The 23886-nt window shown below is 38.6% G+C and overlaps 4 protein-coding genes across 4 annotated transcripts; 1 reads left to right on the forward strand and 3 right to left on the reverse strand.

Moving 5' to 3' along the window:
- Positions 1-5592: 5592 nt before the first annotated feature.
- LOC134004634 (gastrula zinc finger protein XlCGF26.1-like) lies at positions 5593-8654 on the reverse strand. Its single transcript, XM_062443972.1, has 3 exons — positions 8415-8654; positions 7905-7963; positions 5593-7811 (listed from the first exon to the last, which is right to left on the reverse strand). Exons 1-3 carry the CDS (start codon positions 8564-8566, stop codon positions 6253-6255), a joined length of 1770 nt encoding a protein of 589 aa, XP_062299956.1. The 5' UTR covers positions 8567-8654; the 3' UTR covers positions 5593-6252.
- On the reverse strand, positions 8602-11879 carry LOC134004323 (uncharacterized). Its single transcript, XM_062443553.1, has 8 exons — positions 11751-11879; positions 11036-11238; positions 10224-10325; positions 10041-10136; positions 9837-9947; positions 9615-9732; positions 8768-9213; positions 8602-8658 (listed from the first exon to the last, which is right to left on the reverse strand). The coding sequence occupies exons 1-8, from the start codon at positions 11782-11784 to the stop codon at positions 8602-8604; spliced, it is 1167 nt and encodes a 388-aa protein (XP_062299537.1). The 5' UTR covers positions 11785-11879.
- Positions 11880-12090: 211 nt separating this feature from the next.
- On the forward strand, positions 12091-17138 carry washc3 (WASH complex subunit 3). The gene is made up of 7 exons (XM_062443958.1): positions 12091-12264; positions 13491-13589; positions 13684-13749; positions 13861-13998; positions 14616-14732; positions 14830-14894; positions 14994-17138. The coding sequence occupies exons 1-7, from the start codon at positions 12214-12216 to the stop codon at positions 15091-15093; spliced, it is 636 nt and encodes a 211-aa protein (XP_062299942.1). The 5' UTR covers positions 12091-12213; the 3' UTR covers positions 15094-17138.
- A 128-nt stretch (positions 17139-17266) lies between these two features.
- Positions 17267-21864, reverse strand: dram1 (DNA-damage regulated autophagy modulator 1). Its single transcript, XM_062443957.1, has 7 exons — positions 21634-21864; positions 21183-21250; positions 20514-20656; positions 20236-20413; positions 20004-20062; positions 19335-19427; positions 17267-19235 (listed from the first exon to the last, which is right to left on the reverse strand). Exons 1-7 carry the CDS (start codon positions 21762-21764, stop codon positions 19197-19199), a joined length of 711 nt encoding a protein of 236 aa, XP_062299941.1. The 5' UTR covers positions 21765-21864; the 3' UTR covers positions 17267-19196.
- Between the last annotated feature and the right edge of the window lie 2022 nt (positions 21865-23886).

A 23886-nucleotide genomic window follows, 5' to 3' on the forward strand; every position in this document is an offset into this window, starting at 1 on the left:
GATAACCAGATAACCCCGATAACATCACCGTGACATCATCAGGGTTATTTTCTGCCTTTAGAAAGCTCCTGCAAAAGCGACCGAGGACTTTATAAAACTGTTCTTACAGCTTCAGTAGTAATGTAATGGGGCTCTAATTTACATCTATTAACCAGTTTGTTTCACATTATCCTAAAATAGTTTCTGTATTCATCTATAAATAGCCATTTTTATTTGTACTATAGTTGTGTGAAAAAACATTTAGAAACGTATACTCTCTGCTAAAAATAGCAAATTATCGTCAAACCACAAAAACCTCCCCCATTTAGACTGCACTGTAATTGCCCTTTGTTGCTCCCCCAGTTAAATGACGCAGCTGTCTTTATCCTGGTGATTCCTGCTTGGCCACCCATCAACCCCCCAGTCCAATAATAGCTAATTAAAACCTCTCGGTTAATTAATCACGTGCAAATGCCTCTTTTTATAAGGGCAACCGTAACAGTGACATGATGACAGAAAGGGGAACACCCAAATAGATCGGCCAGGGAAGAGGAAAGGGTGTGCAGACGTGCAATGTACAAACTCGTTACATCCTGTGAAATTCTGTTTGGGTTAGAAGAAAATAACTTTACAACCAAGCAAATTTTCCTGGATTAAAAATACAAATAAAAAGGTAAAATAACTTTGCACAATGACTCATGGTTTGCAATTGCAATGTAACAACAGGCGTATTTTAGCACCTTGTTCTCTCTAGTGTATGAGAAATTCAACAGTGAGCAGGATTTAGACAGAGGGATTTTACCACAGACAGCTGGATGCCTGTAGAGGAAATGAGGTTATGTTTATGATGTTTATAATTAATCTTTGCTTTATAACCATCAGCTCTGTGAGCCATTCACTTTTATGTGCATGCTGGACAGGAATGAATGAAATACATCACCTGACACACACACACACACACACACACACACACACACACAGGTTGATATTTTAAAGGCACTTCCACTGCAGCTTTTTGAAAATACAGCTGTGCTGAACAGAAGTCTAAGAAGTCGGTGACCTCTTCCAATGAACTAATGGGTAAGATTTAGGGGGACCTGAAATTAGGAATTCTTGTGTTTTCTTTACCTTAAAAATGACTCCCTTTATATCTGTAGCACAGATGAATAAAGAAAGCTGGATACAGCGTCGGAGGTGGGCCTCATTCATTCATATGAAAGTTGCTCAATGGTGCATGAAGCCAAAAAAGTCACTTTATGCCATGAAAAAAAGACATTGATGAAAAATACTGTGCACACTCTATGCACCCATGAAGCATGCTCATTAGAGACTTCCACCAGCTGAGACGGCTAACTTCCAGTTTAGCCCTCTAGCCAATTTAAATGAGGTTAATATAATAAGATGTTCTCTTTAATAGAAGAGTGATACATAAAAACCTGACCAAAATTAATACCACTCCAGTAATGGACCATCAAAATAAGAGAGTTAAATGTGGACTCTTAAACACTAGATCTCTCTCCTCTAAAGGTGTATTAATCAATGATATAATATCAGATCATCATATTGACTTATTCTGTCTTACTGAAACCTGGCTGCGTCAGGATGAATATGTCAGTCTAAATGAATCCACTCCTCCCAGTCATATCAATACCCACATCCCTCGAGACACCGGCCGAGGAGGTGGAGTTGCAGCCATTTTTAACTCAGACCTAAAAATCAACCCTAGACCTAAACTTAATTATAAATCATTTGAAAGTCTTGTTCTCAGCCTTTCTCACCCAGCCTGGAAAACTTTACAGCCTGTCTTATTTGTTGTAATCTACCGTCCTCCTGGCCCGTACGCCGAATTTTTATCTGACTTCTCAGAGCTTTTATCAAATTTAGTCCTTAGCACTGATAAGATAATTATAGTAGGTGACTTTAACATTCATGTGGATGTTGAGAATGATAGCCTTAACACTGCATTTATTGCATTATTAGATTCAATTGGCTTCTCTCAAAATGTGAATGAGCCAACTCACTGTTATAACCACACCCTCGACCTTGTTCTGACATATGGTATTGAGGTTGAACCTTTAATAGTTTTCCCTCATAATCCTTCTTTATCAGACCACTACTTAATAACATTTGAATTTTTATTACTGGACTATACACCACTGGACAGACATGTTCTTACTAGATGTCTGACTGATGGTGCTGTCACTAAATTTAAAGAAAAAATTCCATCAATGTTGAGCTCAATGCCATGTATCAATACAACAGAGATGACTTATTCTGATTTCAGTCCCCCCCAGATTGACTGTATTGTTGATAGCGCTGCAGACTTACTGAGAACAACTCTGGACTCCATCGCTCCTTTAAAAAAGAAGGTAATTAAACAACGGAAAACAGCTCCTTGGTATAATTCCCAAACTCGACAATTAAAACAAATTTTACGAAAACTAGAAAGAATATGGCGTTCCACCAAATCAGAAGAATCTCACCTAACCTGGCAAGACAGTCTTAAAACATATAAGAAGGCCCTCCGTAACACCAGAGCTGCCTACTACTCATCACTAATAGAGGAGAACAAAAATAGTCCAAGGTTTCTTTTCAGTACTTTGGCTAAACTGACAAAGAGTCATAACACTACTGATCCATGTATTCCTTTAACTCTCAGTAGTGATGACTTCATGAGTTTCTTTAATGACAAAATCTTAACTATTAGGGACACAATTAATCACCTCTTGCCCTCAATAAGCACTGATTCATCCTCTAACATAGGAAACTCAGAAACTGCTTTTAAACCTGATATTTATTTAGACTGTTTCTCTCCAGTCGACCTTATAGAATTAACCTCAATGATCACTTCCTCTAAACCATCAACCTGTCTTTTAGACCCGATTCCAACTAGGCTGCTTAAGGAAGTCCTTCCCTCTGTTAGTACTTCCTTATTAAATATGATCAATCTGTCTTTAGTGACAGGATATGTACCACAGTCTTTTAAAGTAGCTGTCATTAAACCACTTCTCAAGAAGCCTACTCTTGATTCAGAGGTTTTAGCTAACTATAGGCCCATATCGAACCTCCCCTTTCTCTCTAAGATCCTAGAGAAAGCAGTTGCTAATCAGCTGTGTAACTTTCTAAATAATAACAGCTTATTTGAGGATTTTCAGTCTGGATTCAGAGCTCATCATAGTACAGAAACTGCACTGGTAAAAGTTACAAATGACCTCCTAACTTCATCAGACAATGGACTTCTCTCTGTCCTCGTCCTGTTAGATCTTAGTGCTGCCTTCGATACTATTGATCATCAAATCCTGTTAAAGAGACTTGAACATTTAATTTGCATTAAAGGAACAGCATTAAACTGGTTTAAATCCTATCTGTCAGATAGATTTCAGTTTGTAAATGTCAATGATAAATCCTCCATGCAAACAAAAGTAAAACACGGTGTTCCTCAGGGTTCAGTGCTTGGACCAATACTATTCTCCTTATATATGCTTCCTTTAGGAAATATTATTCGGAAACACTCAATAAATTTTCATTGTTATGCAGATGATACTCAATTATATCTATCAATAAAGCCTAATGAAATCAACCAGTTAACTAAACTACAAACATGTATTAAGGACATAAAGACCTGGATGACCTGTAACTTCCTGCTGTTAAACTCAGAAAAAACTGAAGTTATTGTGCTTGGCCCTAAACACCTTAGAAACACATTATCCAATGATATAACTACTCTGGATGGCATTACTTTGGCCTCCAGTACTACTGTAAGGAACCTAGGAGTTATATTTGACCAGGATCTGTCCTTTAATTCCCACATAAAACAAATTTCAAGGTCTGCCTATTTTCATCTGCGTAACATTTCAAAAATCAGACATATTCTGTCTCAAAATGATGCTGAAAAACTAATCCATGCATTTGTTACTTCTAGGCTGGATTATTGTAATTCATTATTATCAGGCTGCCCTAACAAGTCTCTAAAGACTCTCCAACTGGTCCAGAATGCAGCTGCACGCGTTCTGACAAAAACTAGAAAGAGAGATCACATTACTCCTATTTTAGCTTCACTGCATTGGCTTCCCATAAAATCAAGAATAGAATTTAAAATCCTTCTCCTCACTTTTAAAGCTCTTACTGGTCAGGCTCCATCATACCTTAAAGAGCTCATAGTACCTTATGTACCTACCAGAACACTGCGCTCCCAGAACGCAGGCCTACTTGTGGTACCTAGTATCTCTAAAAGTAGAATGGGAGGCAGAGCCTTCAGTTATCAGGCTCCTCTCCTGTGGAACCATCTCCCAGATTCGGTCCGGAGGGCAGACACCCTCTCTACTTTTAAGAGTAGGCTTAAAACTTTCCTTTTTGATAGAGCTTATAGTTAGCAAGCTCCTAGTTTATGCTGCTATAGGCTTAGACTGCCGGGGGACTCCTACCTCCACGATGCACTGAGCTCCTCTTTCCTCCTCTCTCTCTCTCTATATCCATCCATCTATATCCAATAACATTCATGTACTATTAATGCATTCAGTAACCTACACTTCTTCCCCGGAGTTGTCTGTGCTTTCTCATCTCACAGGCAATCTGGGCCTGTAGACGTCCGGATGACAGATTCCAGTCCCGGACCTTCTAGCTTCAATGTTTATTTTCTATGTGCTTCTCTCTCTCTCCTATTCTTCCTCTCTCTCCCCTCTACCCCAACCGGTCGAGGCAGATGGCCGCCCACTTTGAGCCTGGTTCTGCCTGAGGTTTCTTCCTGTTAAAAGGGAGTTTTTTCTTGCCATTGTCGCTAAATGCTTGCTCATGTGGGAATGTTGGGTCTCTTTATAAATTAAAACTTGAAGAGTACGGTTTAGAACCTGCTCTATGTGTAAAGTGCCTTGAGATAACTTTGTTGTGATTTGGCGCTATACAAATAAAGATTGATTGATTGATTGATTGAATATGATCGGACCAAATTGATCAAATTCTGATAGTGAAATTAGTCATTTTGTGAGTTGGGACTTTTTCACAATGTAAGTTTATAGGAAAGGTATTTGAGGAATTATATTTTTGACTTGATGCTGGAGCTTGATTAAAAGTTAAGGGATCATCAATTATTAAAATTGATCTACCACATTTCATGGCAGTCCATCTATGGGTGCAACTAGGAATTAATCTAATTCATTGGTCCATAAAATGGTGAAAAATATGGATCAGTCGTTCCCTAAAACCCAAGATGATGCCCCCAAAAACAGTCCAAAACTCAAAGATATTAAGTTTATGAAAGGCTAAAAAAAAAACCCTGATATATTCACATTTGAGAAGCTGGGATCAGAGAATTTGGACATATTCTTAAAAAATGACTCAAAACGGTAAATTATTAAAAGCTGGCAATTAATTTAATCCTTAGCAACTAATCGATTATTAAAACAATTGTTGCAGCTCTACCTAATAGTAGCAACCACATGGCTGCACTACAGGAAAAAAACATGATTCTAAAAGCGTATTTTGTGCAGCATAAATGTGTTTTACCACCTGTGTTCATCCTCCCATGACTCTTTGTGATTTAACCGTTGAGGGGTTTGACGAGCATAATGCAATTCAACACCAAAGCACTAAAATCACTAAAATCACAACCTCAGCCAAAAGAAAGGTAGCATTTATTGCATGATTCATTAATACCACTCATTAATATACGTATATTTTCCAGTATTCAATCTAATGTTGGCCTTAAGACATTTTCTTCTTTCTGGATGATACAGTACAGATCCTCTGCTTCTAAAGACCGGAGAAGGTGCCCTTGTTTTGTTTGTAGCCCTTGAGTCTCTAAAGTGTCTGTGCACACCAGATGCACCAAAATTACAGTGACAAAACTGAGAAAGAACAGACAGTATTTCAGAGTGAAAAAAAACAAACTATTGTCATTTCATTTTCTTCCAACTATGATTGTCATTTAAAACAGACTATTCACTATCACTGAAATATGATTGTAGTTTTTGGCTTCAACAGGAAGGCAAAGTGGAGATGAGAGAATTGTACATATATATACTGTAGATATACATACAGATATGTTAAAATGATGTGTATTAAAAGGTCAGTTCTCCGAGTAATTTACTGCAAATGTTGTAACAGTAACAAACCCTCCAAACGGGAACATGTAAAGTCATGTGACACCTTCATGTCAAGTCAGGTAGTTGTGGACTCCTGATTCATATTTTCTTATAATCAGAACTTGAAACATGTGATGACGCTAAACATCTAAACTCAAGCATCCTTTATAAACATTCATTGTCACTATTTTACTCAATTAACCACTGAGTTATTTATTCTATTATTGGGATCTTCAGGCTGTATGATGTCCAAAGACTGTGCTGCTTCTCCTTCCTCCCTGTGTGTCTCAATGTGTTTCTTCAATTTTGCCTTGGATGTGAATGTTTTCATGCACAGCTCACAGTGTGGCTTCAGCGGCTTCAACCCCGAATGGCTGCGCTTGTGTCGCGCCAGCTCCGAGGAGCTCTTGAACTTGAGCTCGCACGCGTTGCAGGGATACGGCCTTTCCCCCGTGTGGATACGTTGGTGCAGCTGAGCCTCGCTGAGGGTCAGGAACGATTTCTCGCAGTGGCCGCAGGGGAACGGCCTCTCTCCCGTGTGGATGAGGTTGTGTCTGGTCAATGCGTACGGTTTGGTGAAGCCCTTCCCGCAGTAGGTGCAGGGGTACGGGCGGGCGCCGGTGTGTGAGACGATATGTTCTTGCTGGGTTTTCTTGCTCTTGAAGCGTTTGTCACATTGAGGGCAGGAGTATGGCCTGTCGTCCACATGTGACCTGTGGTGTTTGGAGAGCTCACCCTGCGATAAAAAGCCCTTCCCGCACTGGGAGCAGAGGAACGGCTTCTCCCCCGTGTGCATCCTCTCGTGTCTTGCCAGCACCGACACCAGGGTGAACCTCTTGGGGCAGTGGGAGCACTGGAAAGGCCGCTCACCTGTGTGAACACGCAGGTGCTTCATGAGCATGAAGCGGAGCGAGAACCGCTTGCTGCACTGGTTACACTGGTAGGGTCGCTCCCCAGTGTGGGTGGACAGGTGTCTTTTCACATCAGACCTACGAGTGTACGTCTTCTCGCAATGTGGACACTTGAACTGATGTTTCACCTGATGCATCTGCCGGTGTTGGGAGCGTGCGAGCAGGGTGTCAAAGCCCTCGCCGCACTGCTGGCAGATGTAACGTTTACTGGTGACGTGGGATTTTCGGTGCTCCAGCAGCTCAGCGGAAGAGGGGAAGCTCTGGCTGCAGATGGAGCAGATCTGAGGCAGCTGGCTCTCCTGCGAGTGAGACTTCTTGTGGTGGACGGTTAACGCGCGCAGGTTGGAGAAGGAGCTCCCGCACAGGTGGCAGGAAAAAGAGATGGCCACGTTGTGATGTTTGCTCTCGTGCTTTGCCAGATCCCACGAGTGCTGGAAGGTGCGGTCACACCTTGAGCAGTGGAACGGTCTCTCCCCCGTGTGAGTGAGCTGGTGTCTTCTGACGTCTGACGTACGGGTGAACGTCTTCCCGCACGTTTCACATGTGAGTGCCTTCTGTCTGCTGTGGGACTGAGAAACATTAACTGTGCTGTCTTTGATGTTCTGATTATGAGGCTGTTCTGTTTTGACCTGCTCTGCGTTTCCTTTAGGAAAAAGTTTAATGGATGTAAAAATTTCGTCTGTACTGGAAGGAGACGGTGTGAATTTAGCTCCAGAGAGAGTCTTGTATACTTCAGTGCGAACACTCTGCATGTGGAAGTGAGCAGGGCTGTTTTCCTCGGAGTTATGGAAGGGACACTGTGAGCAGGTGAAGATGATGGACGTCATCTCGTCTGAATCACCTGCAAATAAAAGAAAAATAGAGTGAATAAAACATTAAGGTCACTTTAGTTTAATGTTAAAATATTAATTTATTTAAATATGATAAATATTACCTTTGTCCATTCCTTTGACTGCTATCACAGATGGGGCAACTGACACATCAGCTCTGCTCCTAGTGACATAAAGACATTGTAGTTGGATTTTTTTTATGTTGATCACGCACATATAAACACATACTACAATAAGAAACCCCTGTGAGTTGTAAGAAAATGTACTAGAAAGTGATAGTTATTTGGTCAGCAAGTAAAAAAGCTCTTGTGAGGAACTGGGGGATAAGTAGCTTCACCAATATAGTAACAATGACTAAGCAACTGTTTAAGGAACTGATGGCATTGGAGTATTTCTATGTGCTACACTGCTTTTATATGAGGATTAAACAAATGAGATATAACCTGTTAAGTTAGTTTGAATTAGCTTTCAGGTAAGCAGATTTTGTTTGTTTTGTATGGAGTTAGGCTAGCTGTTCCCCCTGTTTCCAGTCTTTGTGCTAAGCTGAGATAATCAGCTGCTGACTGTAAAAAATGGTAGCAATTATAGTATAAGAGTATAAATGTTTTTTGTACATTTTCGGTTCTTCGCTGATTCCTCTCGACCGTCTCTTGAATTTCTCATGCCAACTCGGTGAAGGCTTCATTTGTAGACGAGAGGATCTGCGTACATTAGCTGAGGATGCAGACTGATGTGTTTCAGGAAGTTCATTGGAGACATCTCTCATTTCTTCATGGACAGAGAAGGATTCATAACTATCCTTTAATTCTGTGCCGGAGTTCGTGTTGCTCTCTGTGCATTCAGGTTGGAAATCCTCCTCTATCTCTTCAACAACGTTTTTTATTTGCTCGTCAGTCTGGTCGCTTGTTTCAGGTCCTTCAAGTGTTTTTTCTTCGTTTGTTGTATTTTCTAAGGCCTCGTCGTTAACAGTTGACTCGTTATTTGAGTCGTTAATCTTTTCTGTCAGCACATCTGGACCGAGGCTCTCCTTCCTTAACGCAAACGTTTTCGTCAGAGTCTCCAGAGCTTTGGCGACATCCACGGTTTCACTCGTCTCTTCCGCCCTCAAGCTCGTAGACTCCTCACCGCCGGAGACATCCGCGCTTACAGTCACGATCTCTTCTTCATAGCAATCCGTATGAACGTTCATTTCAGCCGAGTCGGTTACTTCTTCACCCACCTCCGACACTCCGACTTCCACTTCGGTGTAGACGGCCACGACGCTGTACTGGTCCGCTCTGACTATGGTGACGGGGTTTAGCACGTTAGCGTAGTTGTGGATGGATTCACGTCCGAATGAGATGTTTGTTTTTTGCGAGGGAGGAATGGATAAAGCAGACATGATGCAGCTACCAATGGTGGACGAGGGGCCATCTGTAAAAAAAGATAAAAACACACACAATGCCATCATAAATCATACAACTTTATAATTTTAAAATAAGTGAATAGTGGTACTTTTTTCCATATCTACCTTTGACTTTTTCTCATTATTTGATCTTTGAATAGTTTGGAGCCATATGGATGCTGCTTTAATTCCATATATATGATAACATTATAAGAATTATAACTAGTAGTTCCTTTTCTAATCTTTTGATAGTGTGATAATTGAATTTAAACTTGCAATCAATTGGAAAAAAATGTTTAACCAAGTCCTAATGATACGCAGCAAACCCTCACATTTGAGAAGGTGGAGGCAGTAAATGTTTGACATGTCTGCTTTATTATTGACTAAAAATACTGTTACTGATCAACTTATTGTTTCTGGTTCTACTTACATGGCATTTTCAATAGTCCTGAACTCTTGTAGTGCTTGAGGATTAAGTTCAGCTCTTCAGGTGTGGCCTGAGCACATTCCTCCAAGACAGAGGGAGCAGAGCCCAGCCAGGCAGCAGTCTGTAATCACAGTGCACTTGTTATTAAGTTCTTAGTTAAATAGCGCATGTCTATGCAAAGGTAAAATAAATAACCTGAAGTGTCTGGCTGGACGGACTGAATACCTGTTTAAGGTCAGGGACTGGAAGCAGCTTTTCCAGTTTTGACAGCAACTCCCACAATAACATATGCAGGGCAGCATCGTATTGTTGGCCATATTCAACAGGAAATACCTCCTGTAAGAGATCATTAAGTAACAGTTTACTACAGGACTACTTCTTAAAAGAGTATTCTCATGCACAGAGGGTGATTATCAACATTGGTCTGACCTGGAAGAAGTACGCTCTCTCGACTGGATCTTTCAGCAGGCTCTGAACAAGAGCGATGAAAGTGGACTCTATTGTTTTCACCTCTGCATCCCTGTACTGCCACACATTGGATTTATGTCATTAAAGGAAGACTTATCAGATCATTATTTGCTTTCTAACAGGTGCTGCTTTGCTTGTACTTACATCTGTGTTTGCAGAGGTTATGGGAAGTCTCTCTAAATGAGTCTGGATAACTTGAGAATCAACCGAACCTCGATGGGAGCCTTTGCACAGCTCCAGAATCAGCTGAAAATGTTAAAAGAATTGAATTAATGCAACATTATAGTCAGTGTCAGGGAGTAACTAGTTAATTAGGTAATTTAATTACAAAATAAATGTAACTATATTGTGTTCCAGTTACTTAGAAAAAATGTGTTATTAAATTAGTAACTTATGAAAATGTCGATGATTACAAAAGGGGGTTAAATCTGAAGTCAGATCTTTAAGATTTTGTTCAAGGAGGTTTTTTCCTTGTTTTTTTAATATTTAACATGTTACTGAATACATTTATTACTGTTTTTAATTATTTGAAATCAATATTTTTTTATGTTTTGTAAATAAATCATGACATGGGCTTAAATGGTGTCACAGTAACAATTAAGCCCATGCCAGACTTTTGACTTTTTTCACAAAATATCTTTATTTTGTATTCCAAAATCTACATGAACTAATGAATACATTTTCAGATGAGAGAAAAAAAGAAATTATCTCCTTTATAAATCATATCAGTATCCATGAAAAACACCTAAACTTAGATTTTGGTGCTTAATGTGTACACTTACCCTAACAATTGAAAACATTCATTGGAAAATTAGAAAAGTAATCAAATGTAATAAGAATTGAAATATTTACATTACTTATTACATTTTAAATAAGGTAACTAATGATCGGTAACCTATTACATTTCCAAAGTAACCTTCCCAACCCTGCTTATTTGAACCACATGTTGTACCTACTCTCGCTCTCAGGCCCAGAATGAGTTGGGCTCTCTGTCTGTGGTTCATCAGTCCTGGCACTGCCTCTGTCACCATGAACACAAACTCCTGAAGCTTACTGTAGTTCATCACATCTTTCTGTTTCGCCAGCTGCCACATGGCGGCAGACAGCAGCTGCAATGGAGGAACCAGGAGGCGAAGAGATGACAGAGGCAAGCTTGAGTCTGAAAGAAAGAAATGTGTAATGTGAGAGAGTTGATCTTTAGAGGGCAGCAATGAGCTTTTCCCTTTTTCATTCAATTCAGACACACTCCTCAAAACCTATTTGATATCAACTATTTTATTTAAATTATCTTATTAACCATGGATCTATAACATGAAGTGATCATTTGCAAAATATGAGATTTGACACAATTACTGATGGATTTATATTTCATGCCCTGTGTGTTAACTACAAACTATTACTCTTATTAGTTGTTACTATTATGAACCTGTGTACTTGCTGGATAAACCTATTTAATATGTTTTGTTTTTTGAATTTGCAACCTAAACATCTATAAAGAGGCAATTAATTGAAATGACATGACATTCATCTTTTAAATCTGAATTAATCTAGTAAAAGGATTAGCTTTACATATCATGATTCCTTTAAATAGACGGGCCCCGCTATCAGTCTGACTAACACAAACACAAGCTGTTTTGTATTACAACAGGGCCAGATTATTTAAATACACACCGTTCATTTTCTCTGTTGGTCCAAGAACCTCCATAACTATGATACGTCTCCTATAGAGTTGGAAAATACATTTAAAATGATGTTGTTTGCTTTAGTGGCTAACATGCGCTGCAGCTACGCAAACACCCGTTTCCTCAACTCTCCTCCTGCCTTATTTTTTCCCACCCGCATTCCGAGGAACCCCTCCCCTACTCTGCATCTGATTGGCTAGTAGTCTTAATGTTCGTCGGATTAGAACCAATCAGACGCAGCATAGGGGGCGGGTCTTCGCAGGATGCGGGTGGGGGTGGGGCGCCGTCAGAAGCCTTTGGTGACGTCACGACGCGATCATACGTTTCAGAGTCACATGAGTCGCTTCACCGCATACATTTTTATCCCGCAATACCTGCTTTTTCCCGCATAAAAGTGTTATTTTTAACACTGAATCTGCACTAAAATCTGCAGCTAGGCTTCAGTAGCAAATATGGACGAGGACGGGCTGCCCATTGTGGGGTCTGGAGTTGATCTTACCAAGGTGCGTGTCCAGCTAACATGTTAGCTTATGGAGGAAATGAGCAGAAACAGGCAGTTGTTGACAGTATTTCTGCAAGACAGCAGGTCAAAATGTGAATAACAAGCCACTGAAGGTGTTTAGCTGTAACTAAAACAGCTGACAATGAGATTATTATTTAGCAAACATTATTGTCAGCTGTGCCCCCAACCAAGGACGTAAAAACTTAAATGTCTGTGAACACTCTTGCTGAAAATGCTAATGTTGCCATACTTAAGCAATATCTTGCAGAGCTTTCTTACATTTACTTTACCTCACTTTGTAAATCTCAGGAACATTGCACATGTAAATATATCAGATTTTCTGCACATTGCACATTTAATTTAGTCAGTATGAGGATATATATCTGTATGTAAATCTGAGGAACTTCTGCATTTTGCACATTTATATATTGCAGATTTATTTACACAGGGATTGTTTACTGTATATAGTATTTCATTTATTTTATCCTATTTTGTCTTTTATTGTTGATCATCTTATCTTATCTGGGGTGTTACAGAAAATTCTGTGACCCATTGAATAGTATGGTCTGATTACAATTTCAGCTGCAAGATGGATGGATATAATCTTCTCAAACTATATACATAATGATAACAGCAGCATTTACAGACAGTACCCAAAGATTACCAAAATATGAAACTGAAATTCAACAGATGTGATTAGTAAAATTAAAGTTTAGATGAGCAGTCTGTCTTCAAGTTCAAGTTTATTGTCATTCCTCTCCTTACTGATTATGTGAAAGCAGGAATGAAATAAGGGCCATAGTGCAATTCATAAAAACACTAAATTAAAACAAAGCAATAGATGGCAAAAACCACCATAGAACAATAGGAGCAGCAAACTTAATTATAGTGTAGACACATCAAAGTGTCTGAGTGCTAGAGTGCTGAGGTGCTTACTACACTACAATACTACTAGTGTGTGTTTGTGTAAGTGTCCTTTCTTATAGTGCTTTGTGTTAAGCTGAACACTCAGGTAAGATTTCACCATGTGTAATATATTGAAATTGAATCAGTGGATTTCCTTCTTTTTTCCATTTTTGGTATTTTCTTGCTTTTTATTGGAAGCAGAGGTGAAACTACTCTATTAGTATGGTGTGAATTGTTCCGTTTCCTCTGTGTGTGACACCCGGGTCTCTTCCTCTCCTCTTACCACCGACTAAAAAAACTTCATCTATGTGTCTCCTTCAGGTTCCTGCTATTCAGCAGAGAAGAATTGTTGCTTATCTCAATCAGTTTGTTGTTCACACGGTTCGGTTCCTCAACCGATTTTCTACAGTTTGTGAAGAGGTTTGTACTTCTGCTCTTTACTTTTATAAATGTATCTTCCTGCTTTCTTTAACACGTTGCCTTTTACTGAATATCCTGAATGTATTTCCCACAGAAACTTGCAAACATATCTCTTCGCATACAGCAGATTGAAACCACGCTGTGCATTTTGGAGGCAAAGGTGGGTTTATCACCTTAGTCTCTAATCATTTAATCTGTAATTTATGATACTTTATGTCATTTGCATGTTCACAAATGTATAATATGTGGAATATTATAATGCTCCGAGCAGCTCTCCTCCATTCCTGGACTGGATGATGTCACGGTTGATGGAGTCGGTCAGCAGCAAACTGCTCAGACGTCTGGGCCCGCCGCTGCCAGTCAGGGCCAGACAGATGGTGCACCAGCGGGGAGCCTGCCAGTCCCAGAGGTAGATACAGCCAAATACACACAAATAAGCATATAGTATTGTTGAACCACATTGTTGCACAGAACAGCCAGAAGCTAGGAGGGATTTTTAAACTCATTTTCAGTCAAAAAAGTCGGAGCACTTTGGTGCCAGAGTGGTTACCACACATGCTGCAAAATCGCCCCACAATGTCCCTGGTTCGACTCCAGCAAGGGAGGCAACCTTTGCTGCATGTAATTCCCCTCTCTTTCCCTGTTTCCTGTTGGCCTCTACGCTATCTACTTTTTAAAAAAAAGCTTAAAATGCCCAAAAATACATGTGTAAAGCCATGAAAGTCCAGCTAAAGTCTGCCAGATGTGTCGTTTTTATCAAATGTCATATAAAAATAAGACAATGGCTTGAAAATGTCTAAGAAATGTACAAACACTTATTACAAGTAGCTGGTGATCTAGTTCATTTAGTATTATAAACACGTGATCGAAAATCAAGAAGACATTTTCACACAATTCACAATTATAACACCTACAAAAGTGAACCACCCATCAGAGAGGCAGAAATAAGCTACTGCATGTGATATCTACCTCCATCTGAAGCACTTCTTATTTTACTCATTAATTTGCATATTTTATGTATTGCAGCCCACTCAGAGCGCACCAGAAGCTGCAGTGACACAGAAAGCAGAAGCAGCTGCAGTGAATGTCATGACGGTGGCCAAGGATCCACGTTATGCCCGATACTTGAAAATGGTTCAAGTGGTGAGTGATCAAACACAACTGGAGGAGTCGGGGGAGGAGGGAGGCGAGGGGCATCGTAACATTTTTTGTATCTTAAAACATATTTCGACTGTTACAGGGGGTTCCAGCTCAGGCTATAAGGAATAAAATGGCCATGGAAGGCTTAGATCCCAACCTGCTTGAGTGAGTTTACTATAATTTTCCCCTTTTAACCAAATATTTCTGCATTCATGTTATTTATTTCTAACTGGCCACTCATGATTCCCTTACTGCTGATTATAGCAAACCAGATGCCCCCGTGCCTGATGGAGAAATAAATAGTGCAGAGGACCAAGATGCTGATGCCAATAGCTCTGACAGTGAATCTTCTTTCAGTGATTGACATCTCAACTCTGTTCCCATCACCACAAAGCATCCTGTTCAGGCCATCCGAGCTTCTTTACTCCTGTGCTGACATGGTGAAGCTGGTTGCAGTGTGCCTATAAGTGAGTATCAGCGAGAGAGGGTGGATACAACTCACAGCGGATGTACTGTAGGTGCCTGAAACAGGAGAATCTGCTGTGTGTGATTGTAATTTCAGCGTTAATGAGCTGAAATGTTTCTCCTATTGGTCAATCGTGACCCTCTCGATTTTGATACGTCATTAGCATTTTGAGAAATGATTATTTTTACAGAAAGGCGAGAAATAAGATTTCCTGTTGGTGATCTACGAATAGCAGATTGTGACAGTAGCAAGTAGTTTTTCTGTTAAACGTATCATTTATTTTTTCTTTAGGCACCACTATTATCACAGTCTAATGATTTTAAAGGACCAGTGTGTAGGATTTAACTCGCATCTCTCATTCCCCGTCTAAGTGTGTAGGAGAAACTCACAAAAAGAGTCTCGAGAGCCAGTGTTTGGTTTGTCCATTCAGGGCTACTGTAGAAACATTGCAGTGTAACATGGCGGGTCTTTCAGAAAGAGGACCCACTCTGCAGTGATTCTTATTTTGATGGGATTAAAAACTAATTAAAACATACATACGAATATTATTCTCCATTTCTGCAAAGTCTGTTGCACTAGATGCCACTAAATTCTACACATTGGTCCTTTAACAGATGCACAGATGCACTCATCAGTTGTAAGTTTTGTCTGTTTTTGTTACAGGGTCCAGATAAAATAGAAAATAAATATATTTTGAATATAGAATGTGTACAGGGAGAAATATATCACAGTAAGGAAGGAAGGAATGAAGGAAGTTTGCATGTTACGTTGAACTGCAAAGTAACTGGAAGTTAAATTAACATTATTCTGCCATATTTTGACCTTTTTACAAAATGCTTGAAATACCTGTTTCTGTCTGTTTTTAAAGAGCTGCTGTGTGCAAAGACAATGATTTCATGTTCACTTCAAACAAAAGTAATACATTGGTGTGTTAATACAGGACATAGTAAATAAGTCGCAGTGGAGGAGCATCATGCTTTCCCAGTGTTTTAACTGGTTTACAGCTGCGTAGCAACTTGTAAGTTTCTCATTAAAGTGATCACAATTGAGACAACAAAATGATGTGTCAAGATTTATCACACAGATAAAAACTATGATTCAGCCAGCAGTGATAGATGATAATGTTTATGCAAGGAATAACAGTGTATTTTATAATTACATCTTCCACTAATGGGATAAATCATTGATAATCACCACTTGAAAGAAAAAGATAAACTGCAGGTTTTGTTGTTTCTTCGTTGGTCTACATGTGAAATAGTAAAGTAGAGTGTGAAGAATGCTTAAGCACACAAGGCATTCTTTGATAAGATTTCTATGAATGGTTATCACACTATAATGACTGTGAAAAAGTGATAAGAGTACTGGAAAGCACTTTGTATACAAAAGCGAGGAGTTTGAGATCTGTGATTTTGCCTGTAATAAACACTCAAACATTTTGCTTTAAAAAAGTGTATTTTTTTATTATTCAGCTCAGCATACAACATAATGTGATAAGCAAAACAGCAACGATACAAAATAAATGATTTTTTTTTTTTTTTTTACGTTTCCCAAGGTTAATACAGTATCTGTAGTGACAAAGTTAATTTTGGGTCATGTGATCCCCTTTCTGTCCACTTTACATTACAGGATTATTTTCAGAGGGTTATCATATAAATGCAGCATACTGAGAGAGTTCAATCACCAATTCTAGACTATAAACTTGCTCCAAACATACTGGCCACTGATGTACCAACAAGCACTTTTCTTAACAATAGAGAGGAACACAATGAAATTCATTTCACTACCTGAACCAGCCAGGTAGTATTTCACAGTTTTCCTCATTCCAATGCTATCAATTAATCACAAATTTGAAGATTCTTACAGTCTATTGTACTGGCAATATGCTTCAACGTTGTGGTTCCCTACCTAGTGGTCATGACCCTACAAGGGGTCCCTAAATAATGGGTCACCGTCATAATAAAGAGATAATAAAGCTATATATATATATATATATATATATATATATATATATATATAAAAAAATAAATCAATAAAACATCTGTTATAAAAAATATTATATTTTCTCTGATAATTTGTTTTTTCTTCTTTGAGAATTCATTGTATTACACAATTTGAGAAGGAGAAGTCACTACTTGGATTGACTTCTTAAAATGCACATCCATACTAAAGCCATAACCTGTGGTGAGGGGTCAGAAGTAGGCAATAATTAGTTTTTAAGTCAAACTGAAAGTAATAATGCCTTTTTTTGTCTACTACAGCATGTCTGCTCTGTGAGTCACATGTCCTCTGTTCTCCTTTTTAAAAAAATCAGAAACCAAAAGATAAAATTATATTTTAAATTCCTCGATTTCATGATTGTGTCCCTTTTATATAATTTTGATAAAATATCATTCCACCATCTTCTTACAGAGCTGAAAACCTTATCTTGATACAGCAAATCACAGCATAAACGTATATAGTTCTATCATAGGCAGAGCAGACGGTCACACTGAGCCAGCAACAACCCATAATAGTTTTCCTGCTAAAGTCTATTTCTTATCTCACTTACAAACATCAGCACACGTCTTGTCTTGCACTTTAACTTGATGATGGAGCCACCAAACAAACAGATAAAAGTTTACCTCTAATATCAGCTAGAAGGATAGGTAGCTAATAACACATTAAACATTAAACAGCTGTAAACACACATGAAAATGTCACTTCAGACCCTTTAAATGCTAGTTTGGTCATTGCTCATCTAACATTCCTTGTTACTGGCATGCAGTCTGTCAATGACTTGTAGCCACAGCACTGACTTGTTAGTTGCATGTAAATACACTTTATAAAACATACTCTCAGGTCTGTGTGGATATATAGAAATCTTTGTATGTTTGTGGAGACAGTTCTTTGCTGTGTAGCACCCGAAGCATATCAGCTAATGTCACCAAACAAACCTCAGACACTTCCTTTCTTCATATAATAATAATACGAAAATATTAACAATACATTTAAAAAACATGCTGACATTGTTTCTGACTCCAAATAGGGATGATTAAATGGGATTTCAATTGGACTTCCAGGGGTGAGAAGTGAAAAAAGCCCTATCTATTTTACTAAAGACAAATATTACATTTGGCAGTTTTACTGAACAAACTCCGACAGCTTGAGTCATTCTACTAATTGGCCAAATACCTGTTGAATGAGACGTCTAAAGGCTGTAGACACATGCAAGATTACATTCATAGCTGCACTGTAGAACAAGAGTCTGTGCCCTGATTCAGAACCAGAACTCTTGATTGGAGTATTTCAAGATTTAAGATGTTTTTTCTCCCTAATATTTTGTCACATAATGCTTCAAAGAGGGCACAATTGTAAGATGCTACAAAAATAATACAAACTCTGGTAAGAAACTGGCAGCTTTTGAACAATAATCCCAACATTTAAGAATTAATAAGCACCTTCACACAGTATCAGTGTGACATCTCAGTTTACAGTTTCTAAGAAAACAGATCAGACTGCTAAATCCCCACAGATAAAAGCATCATTAGTTTGGTTTTCTCATTTAACCACTTGCACAGTGATCATGTGTTAACTGTGTGATGAACTTCTCTTTATAGTGGTCACAGGTCTCATGTGTCACGCTGCTGTGGCAACAACCGGGTGCAAAGTGCAAAGTGACGTTTGAACACATACAGCAATATGTGGATATGAAATCATCTGTAACTGTATATTAAAAAAAGTATAATGAGGATGAAAAAGTATAAAGGCTGTGGTCAGTTGTCTTTTTTTCTCTATAATGACACACCTGACAGACAGCCTGTTGTACAAAATGTATAAATAACATAAAAGGTACCTATTGTACTAAAAAAAAAATCAATCAGGTGATTCGAAACACATAATCTACGAAAAGCTGTGCGGTTGATGATGTATAATAGTGCAAACATTTCCCAAAACCATTGAGGCACATTTTTTTCACCGATGATAATGATTTTTCTACCATGATTTTTGCAGATTGATCCGGGCTACTCTTCATAATCCGTTTTCACTCGTAAGGTAAACGTCTGTAGGAAATAAGAAGGGTGGAGAGATGAAAATGACTTTTAGTTTTTACTTTTAAAGGAAAGCTGAGTCACCACTTTGTGCAGTGGTGTGATACTCACTTTGAAATCGTGGATGTAAGTGAGGAAGAAGCAGACAAAGCTGAAGGCAACGATCCACTCACACACGGCGCTGGCTACATGGTAGGGATAGTCCTGCAAGAGGGGACACAGATGCAGTTAGACATGAGATCTTTAAAGGATAAGGTCAGAATTTTTCAAATCTGCCCTAAGCGTCCCGAATGAACTATACCTAGTTATCCATATGAAGCTCTAATAGTCCAAATTAGTCCACATTTTTGCCAACTTCTCTCTTTCTGCGGCTAAACAGGAAAACACTGACTATTTACCCATACATGTATTGTTAGTGTGCATAAAGAGTATCTTCTAAAGGCCAGTGTGAACATTAACATGAGCGCATGAACTTCTTTCCTCCCTTTAAAAAGTAGAAAAAAGTTTTTGTTTTTTTAAAGTCACAAAATGTCACAATCACAATTTCCTAAAGTCCAAGTTAACATCTTCAAATTGCTTGTTTTGTCTGTCAAAAAGTCAAAAACCCCGAAAATATTCAGTTTACTATCACATAAGACAGCATAAACTGAGGGAATGTTTGGCATTTTTGCTTGATAAATTGCAAAAAATTAAACTTGCAATTGAAATTGTCGCTGATCAATTTTCAACTAACTGATTCAGCTTTAAACAAACATACAACACTGACAGACTGCGGCCTACCTCATCGTATTTGTCTCTGTGCAGCGTGCTTTGTGTCACAAAAAACGCACAGATCACAGCTGAATTATTCATTAAGGAAAATGACAATTAACAATGTGTAAACAGCATCACATGCACTCATTGTCAGTGACACTAATGATAATATCAACAAGATAACCAAATAAATAATGCATGCTTTCTTAGTAAACAGGAAATCAGGAATTTGACAGATTTAACTTGTGTGAAAGGATACTGGGAAAAATTGCCACAGCCGCGAGGACGGCGATACTCAAACGAGATCGACACACAGTCAGGGAGGACCCATATGGATAGGCACGATAAGATATATAAGACTGGAAGATGATGTATAAGACACCAGTGATGAAGAACAGCAGCGCTCCGGTATCATGAACAGCTTGCAGTATTGTTTCCTGCAATCAGAAAGAAAAAAAAACAACAACTCAACATTAAACATTAAATATATATATATTTGTAATAATATATATGTGATTAAAATGTGTGAAGACATACCTGGAAAGTAGCCACGATGCACATGCCCAAACAGGACAACAACCCCAACACAAGAACAAATTTATTCAGACATGGACGAATAACTCTTGTTTCCCCAGTCAGCTTCTCAACATACTTGTACCTGGCATAGATGGTGGCTGTTCCTGTGGGAAATTCAGATTGTACATTTACCAAAAACATTTTTGAAACTTTTCTTTTTTTTTAAAAAGAAACTTTTTCATCCCATCCAGTAAACTCTTCTTTCATTTTCTTTAAAAAAGGGAAGTGTGACTCAGGAGGTTTCCTCCCTTGGAAAAGCCCAAAGTTGTGTCATGCAGAGATGAGGCTTCAGATGTTGATATTGAATGAAAATTAAGGATCCAAGTTAACAATACAGATACCTAGACAGAGTATCAGTGTTTAATTAATAGTGTATGTGTATTAAAAGTGTAGTCCTCACTATGTGGAAGAGACTGGTATCATTATTTTAAGTGTAAAGCAAAATCAGGCTTTACTTAAACATTGCTCTCCTAAATTTGTAAAAGCAAAAAATTATTATTGTTATTTATTAAAATAATGTTATCTGATAGGCTACCACATCAGCCCATTGTCACAGATACCCAATCAAGACATTTGAGTCAGTATTCAACCTATTCAATATCAGTATTGTTGCAACTCTGGTGAAAATACCTGCAAATGCAGAAACGATAGTCATCAAGCCAAAAATGCAGCTCTCTGGGGGGTTTGCAGCTGTATCACTGAAAAAGGAAAAGACATGCTAAGACTCCACACTGCAGACATTTGTTAACACTAAGTCATAACTTCCCGTTATTTGGGTCTATGCAGGTTTTAATTTAAAGGTGAATTCAACCTTTAGTCGACTTTTTTCTTAAAATAAGTCTAATTTTAAAGAGAGAAGTGAGAAGAAAAGCTGTATTCTGAGTTTCCTGAAATAACAGATGGGAGTTTGGGTTGCAGCCAAGCCAACACGAGAGAAAACGAAACTAAAGTTTTGCAGTAATCACTTCACTTACAATTAATAATCTACATGCGCGTTTTTATAGCCGACCGAATATTTATTAAAGACCAAACAACAGCTGACTTTTCTTCTCCTTTCCAAAGTAAATGTATTAAAACTTACCTTATGTAGGGGAAGATCACATCGACATCTTTTCTGAAAAGCGCAATAAGGTAGGAAACAATAAAAGTGCTGGATGACCAGACGACCAGAAACGCTGGTAAAAAGCACAATCCTTGCTGGAACCAAAACATCTCTGAGAGGTTTTATGCAGAAAACGTCCAGAAAACGCTGTTACACGCATAAATAAAATAAATCCATACAAGTTCAGGTTTAAAGGCTGCTGCTGCTGCTGTGAGGTGTGACACCCAGCTTGTTACTGACAGTCACATGGTGTGTGAACAACAATGATAGGAGTACAGTGTACTGTAACCCCTTCCCCAAAACGACTCCCTGTGGGCCGGGCTCATGCAAATCAAACCACCCGCAATGATCATCCAGCACTCCTTCCTCCTCCCTATAAGGGTTTCTTTCTTTCTTTCTCTCTTATTTCCCGGATAACACTGTTTCTACAGAATGGTTTGTGTCACCGCCAGTCACGTAGCAATTCACACAGGAAAAGCAGTGAGGTAGTGTAAAAGTATTTTTAAGATACAAGTGACAGAGTGAAGTAAGTGCCCAAGTACTGTACTGAAGTGCAATTTTGATGTATTTGTACTTGAGTATTTCCATTTGATGCTACTTTATATGCCTACTTACACTCAACTACATTTCAGATGGAAAATGTCGTACTTTATACTCCGCATTTATGAAGATTTGACACAGTGGAAAACTCATTATTTAAGATGAAACAGTGGTTCATCAGTTTTGGCGTCTTTACAGAAAGCAGTGTGTAGCCTGTGTCACATTTCAGATGTCTATGAGTTGTTAACAGCTCCACCAAATAGTGATTTTTTTCCCATCTAAACTTCTTACACGGTTTCATCTCAAGAAAATGTTCAAATGACCCATGTTTCACCCAAAAGTCAAAGATTAGAGAAAAAGTCTAAAAACTGAAAACAGATTTTTGAATCAGAGCTTTGTTTTGTCTTCTTTCCTCTCCCATTAATCATCTCACGCCCCCTCACATGTATCTGGTGACCCTTGTTACAGAGTACTTTAACATTGTTGTATTGGTACTTTTACTTAAATAAAAATATTTACCTTCTGAAAGTGGCATAAAACTTTAATACTAATACACGGTCATCTAATTCCTTAAGTACAGCACATGAGCACATTTTTTACATATTGAAATGCATGCCCTTTAATTTTAATTACGTACTTTTACGTGGTGCTTTACTTAAGTAAAACCTCTGAATAATTTTCCGGCCACTGCTCTCTGGTTATGAAAAAGCGCCAGCTTTGATTATGACTAATACTATGTAGTTAGGCGTCTGCACAGTGTCAGCTCTGGAACTTGTTTATTTGAGTTTTTAGAGTCATCCAGAGCAAAATGTGCAAGACCGGATCAACTTGCTAGGTACAAAATAAGATATCTTTCCTCCTGTTCTCTATTGATTTTTCATCATATTTTGTCCAAAGACTCAGAAACCAAACAAAAAAACACACTTAGCCTACAGTATATTGGAATATACACTGCCAACAGCGCCTCAAGATTAGGTAAAAAAGCAGACCAATCATGCTTTAGTTCACATTTCCAAACAAATCTGCAATTTGTTCACTTTGCCACAAAGACTATAAGGTAAACGTACACCTCTGGAGCTGAGTTGCATTAGTAGTTGGAGAGGCTATAGGACAGAGCCAAAGGTGTTGAGGATGAATCTCGAACATCTGGTGGAGCAACTGGGCAGAGATTTATGTCCAGAAGTCTTTCAGTTCCCGCTTTTGAAGAAGCTTTTCTGCATAACAAGAGGCCGAGTCCTCAAGTAGATCCATTTCAGAGCCTCAATTGTGGATGCGGCTATTCGAAGCTCGCCAGTGCCTTACTTGGCAGCAACTTTAAGAAATTGTTGGTTGAAAGGGTCTTTTCTCAGGCTTGGTATGCTTAATGGACTCATGACTCAGCAGAGAAGCACTGATAAGGTTACAAAATAAAAAAAATACTCCCTGTTTTCAGTGGAAGAAGAGAATGAGTTCTCGGCAACTGTCAGATAACTCAATTTACTGTAAATCTTAAAGAGCAAAAAGAGGCCAGATGTTACTGCTGGTATCATCTCTGTGCTCTTATCTGTACCAATTTCTTCCCCATTCTAATAACCTTGGTTTAATACTCTGATCTTGGGAGCACGTTTACAGACATACAGACCAGATATCCCATTACAGACGTCCTATACTACAACACCTGAGCAAGTTTTCAATCAAAGCTTATGTGAGTAC

This window comes from Scomber scombrus, chromosome 22, assembly GCF_963691925.1.
Source record: "Scomber scombrus chromosome 22, fScoSco1.1, whole genome shotgun sequence".
Taxonomy (NCBI): domain Eukaryota; kingdom Metazoa; phylum Chordata; class Actinopteri; order Scombriformes; family Scombridae; genus Scomber; species Scomber scombrus.

Coding starts and splice junctions, on each gene's coding strand:
- LOC134004634 (XM_062443972.1), bottom strand. CDS start 8,566: ATGAGAGATGTCTCCAATGAACTTCCTGAAACACATCAGTCTGCATCC. Junction 7,964..8,414: donor ATCAGCGAAGAACCGAAAAT/GTACAAAAAACA, acceptor TTATGTCACTAG/GAGCAGAGCTGATGTGTCAG. Junction 7,812..7,904: donor AGTCAAAGGAATGGACAAAG/GTAATATTTATC, acceptor TTTTATTTGCAG/GTGATTCAGACGAGATGACG.
- LOC134004323 (XM_062443553.1), bottom strand. CDS start 11,784: ATGGAGGTTCTTGGACCAACAGAGAAAATGAACG. Junction 10,326..11,035: donor TTCTGGGCCTGAGAGCGAGA/GTAGGTACAACA, acceptor TAACATTTTCAG/CTGATTCTGGAGCTGTGCAA. Junction 9,214..9,614: donor AGGACTATTGAAAATGCCAT/GTAAGTAGAACC, acceptor CTTTTTTTACAG/ATGGCCCCTCGTCCACCATT.
- washc3 (XM_062443958.1), top strand. CDS start 12,214: ATGGACGAGGACGGGCTGCCCATTGTGGGGTCTGGAGTTGATCTTACC. Junction 13,999..14,615: donor GGAGCCTGCCAGTCCCAGAG/GTAGATACAGCC, acceptor TATGTATTGCAG/CCCACTCAGAGCGCACCAGA. Junction 14,895..14,993: donor TTAGATCCCAACCTGCTTGA/GTGAGTTTACTA, acceptor TGCTGATTATAG/CAAACCAGATGCCCCCGTGC.
- dram1 (XM_062443957.1), bottom strand. CDS start 21,764: ATGTTTTGGTTCCAGCAAGGATTGTGCTTTTTACCAGCGTTTCTGGTC. Junction 21,251..21,633: donor GTGATCTTCCCCTACATAAG/GTAAGTTTTAAT, acceptor TTCCTTTTTCAG/TGATACAGCTGCAAACCCCC. Junction 20,063..20,235: donor GGCTGTGGCAATTTTTCCCA/GTATCCTTTCAC, acceptor TGAATAATTCAG/CTGTGATCTGTGCGTTTTTT.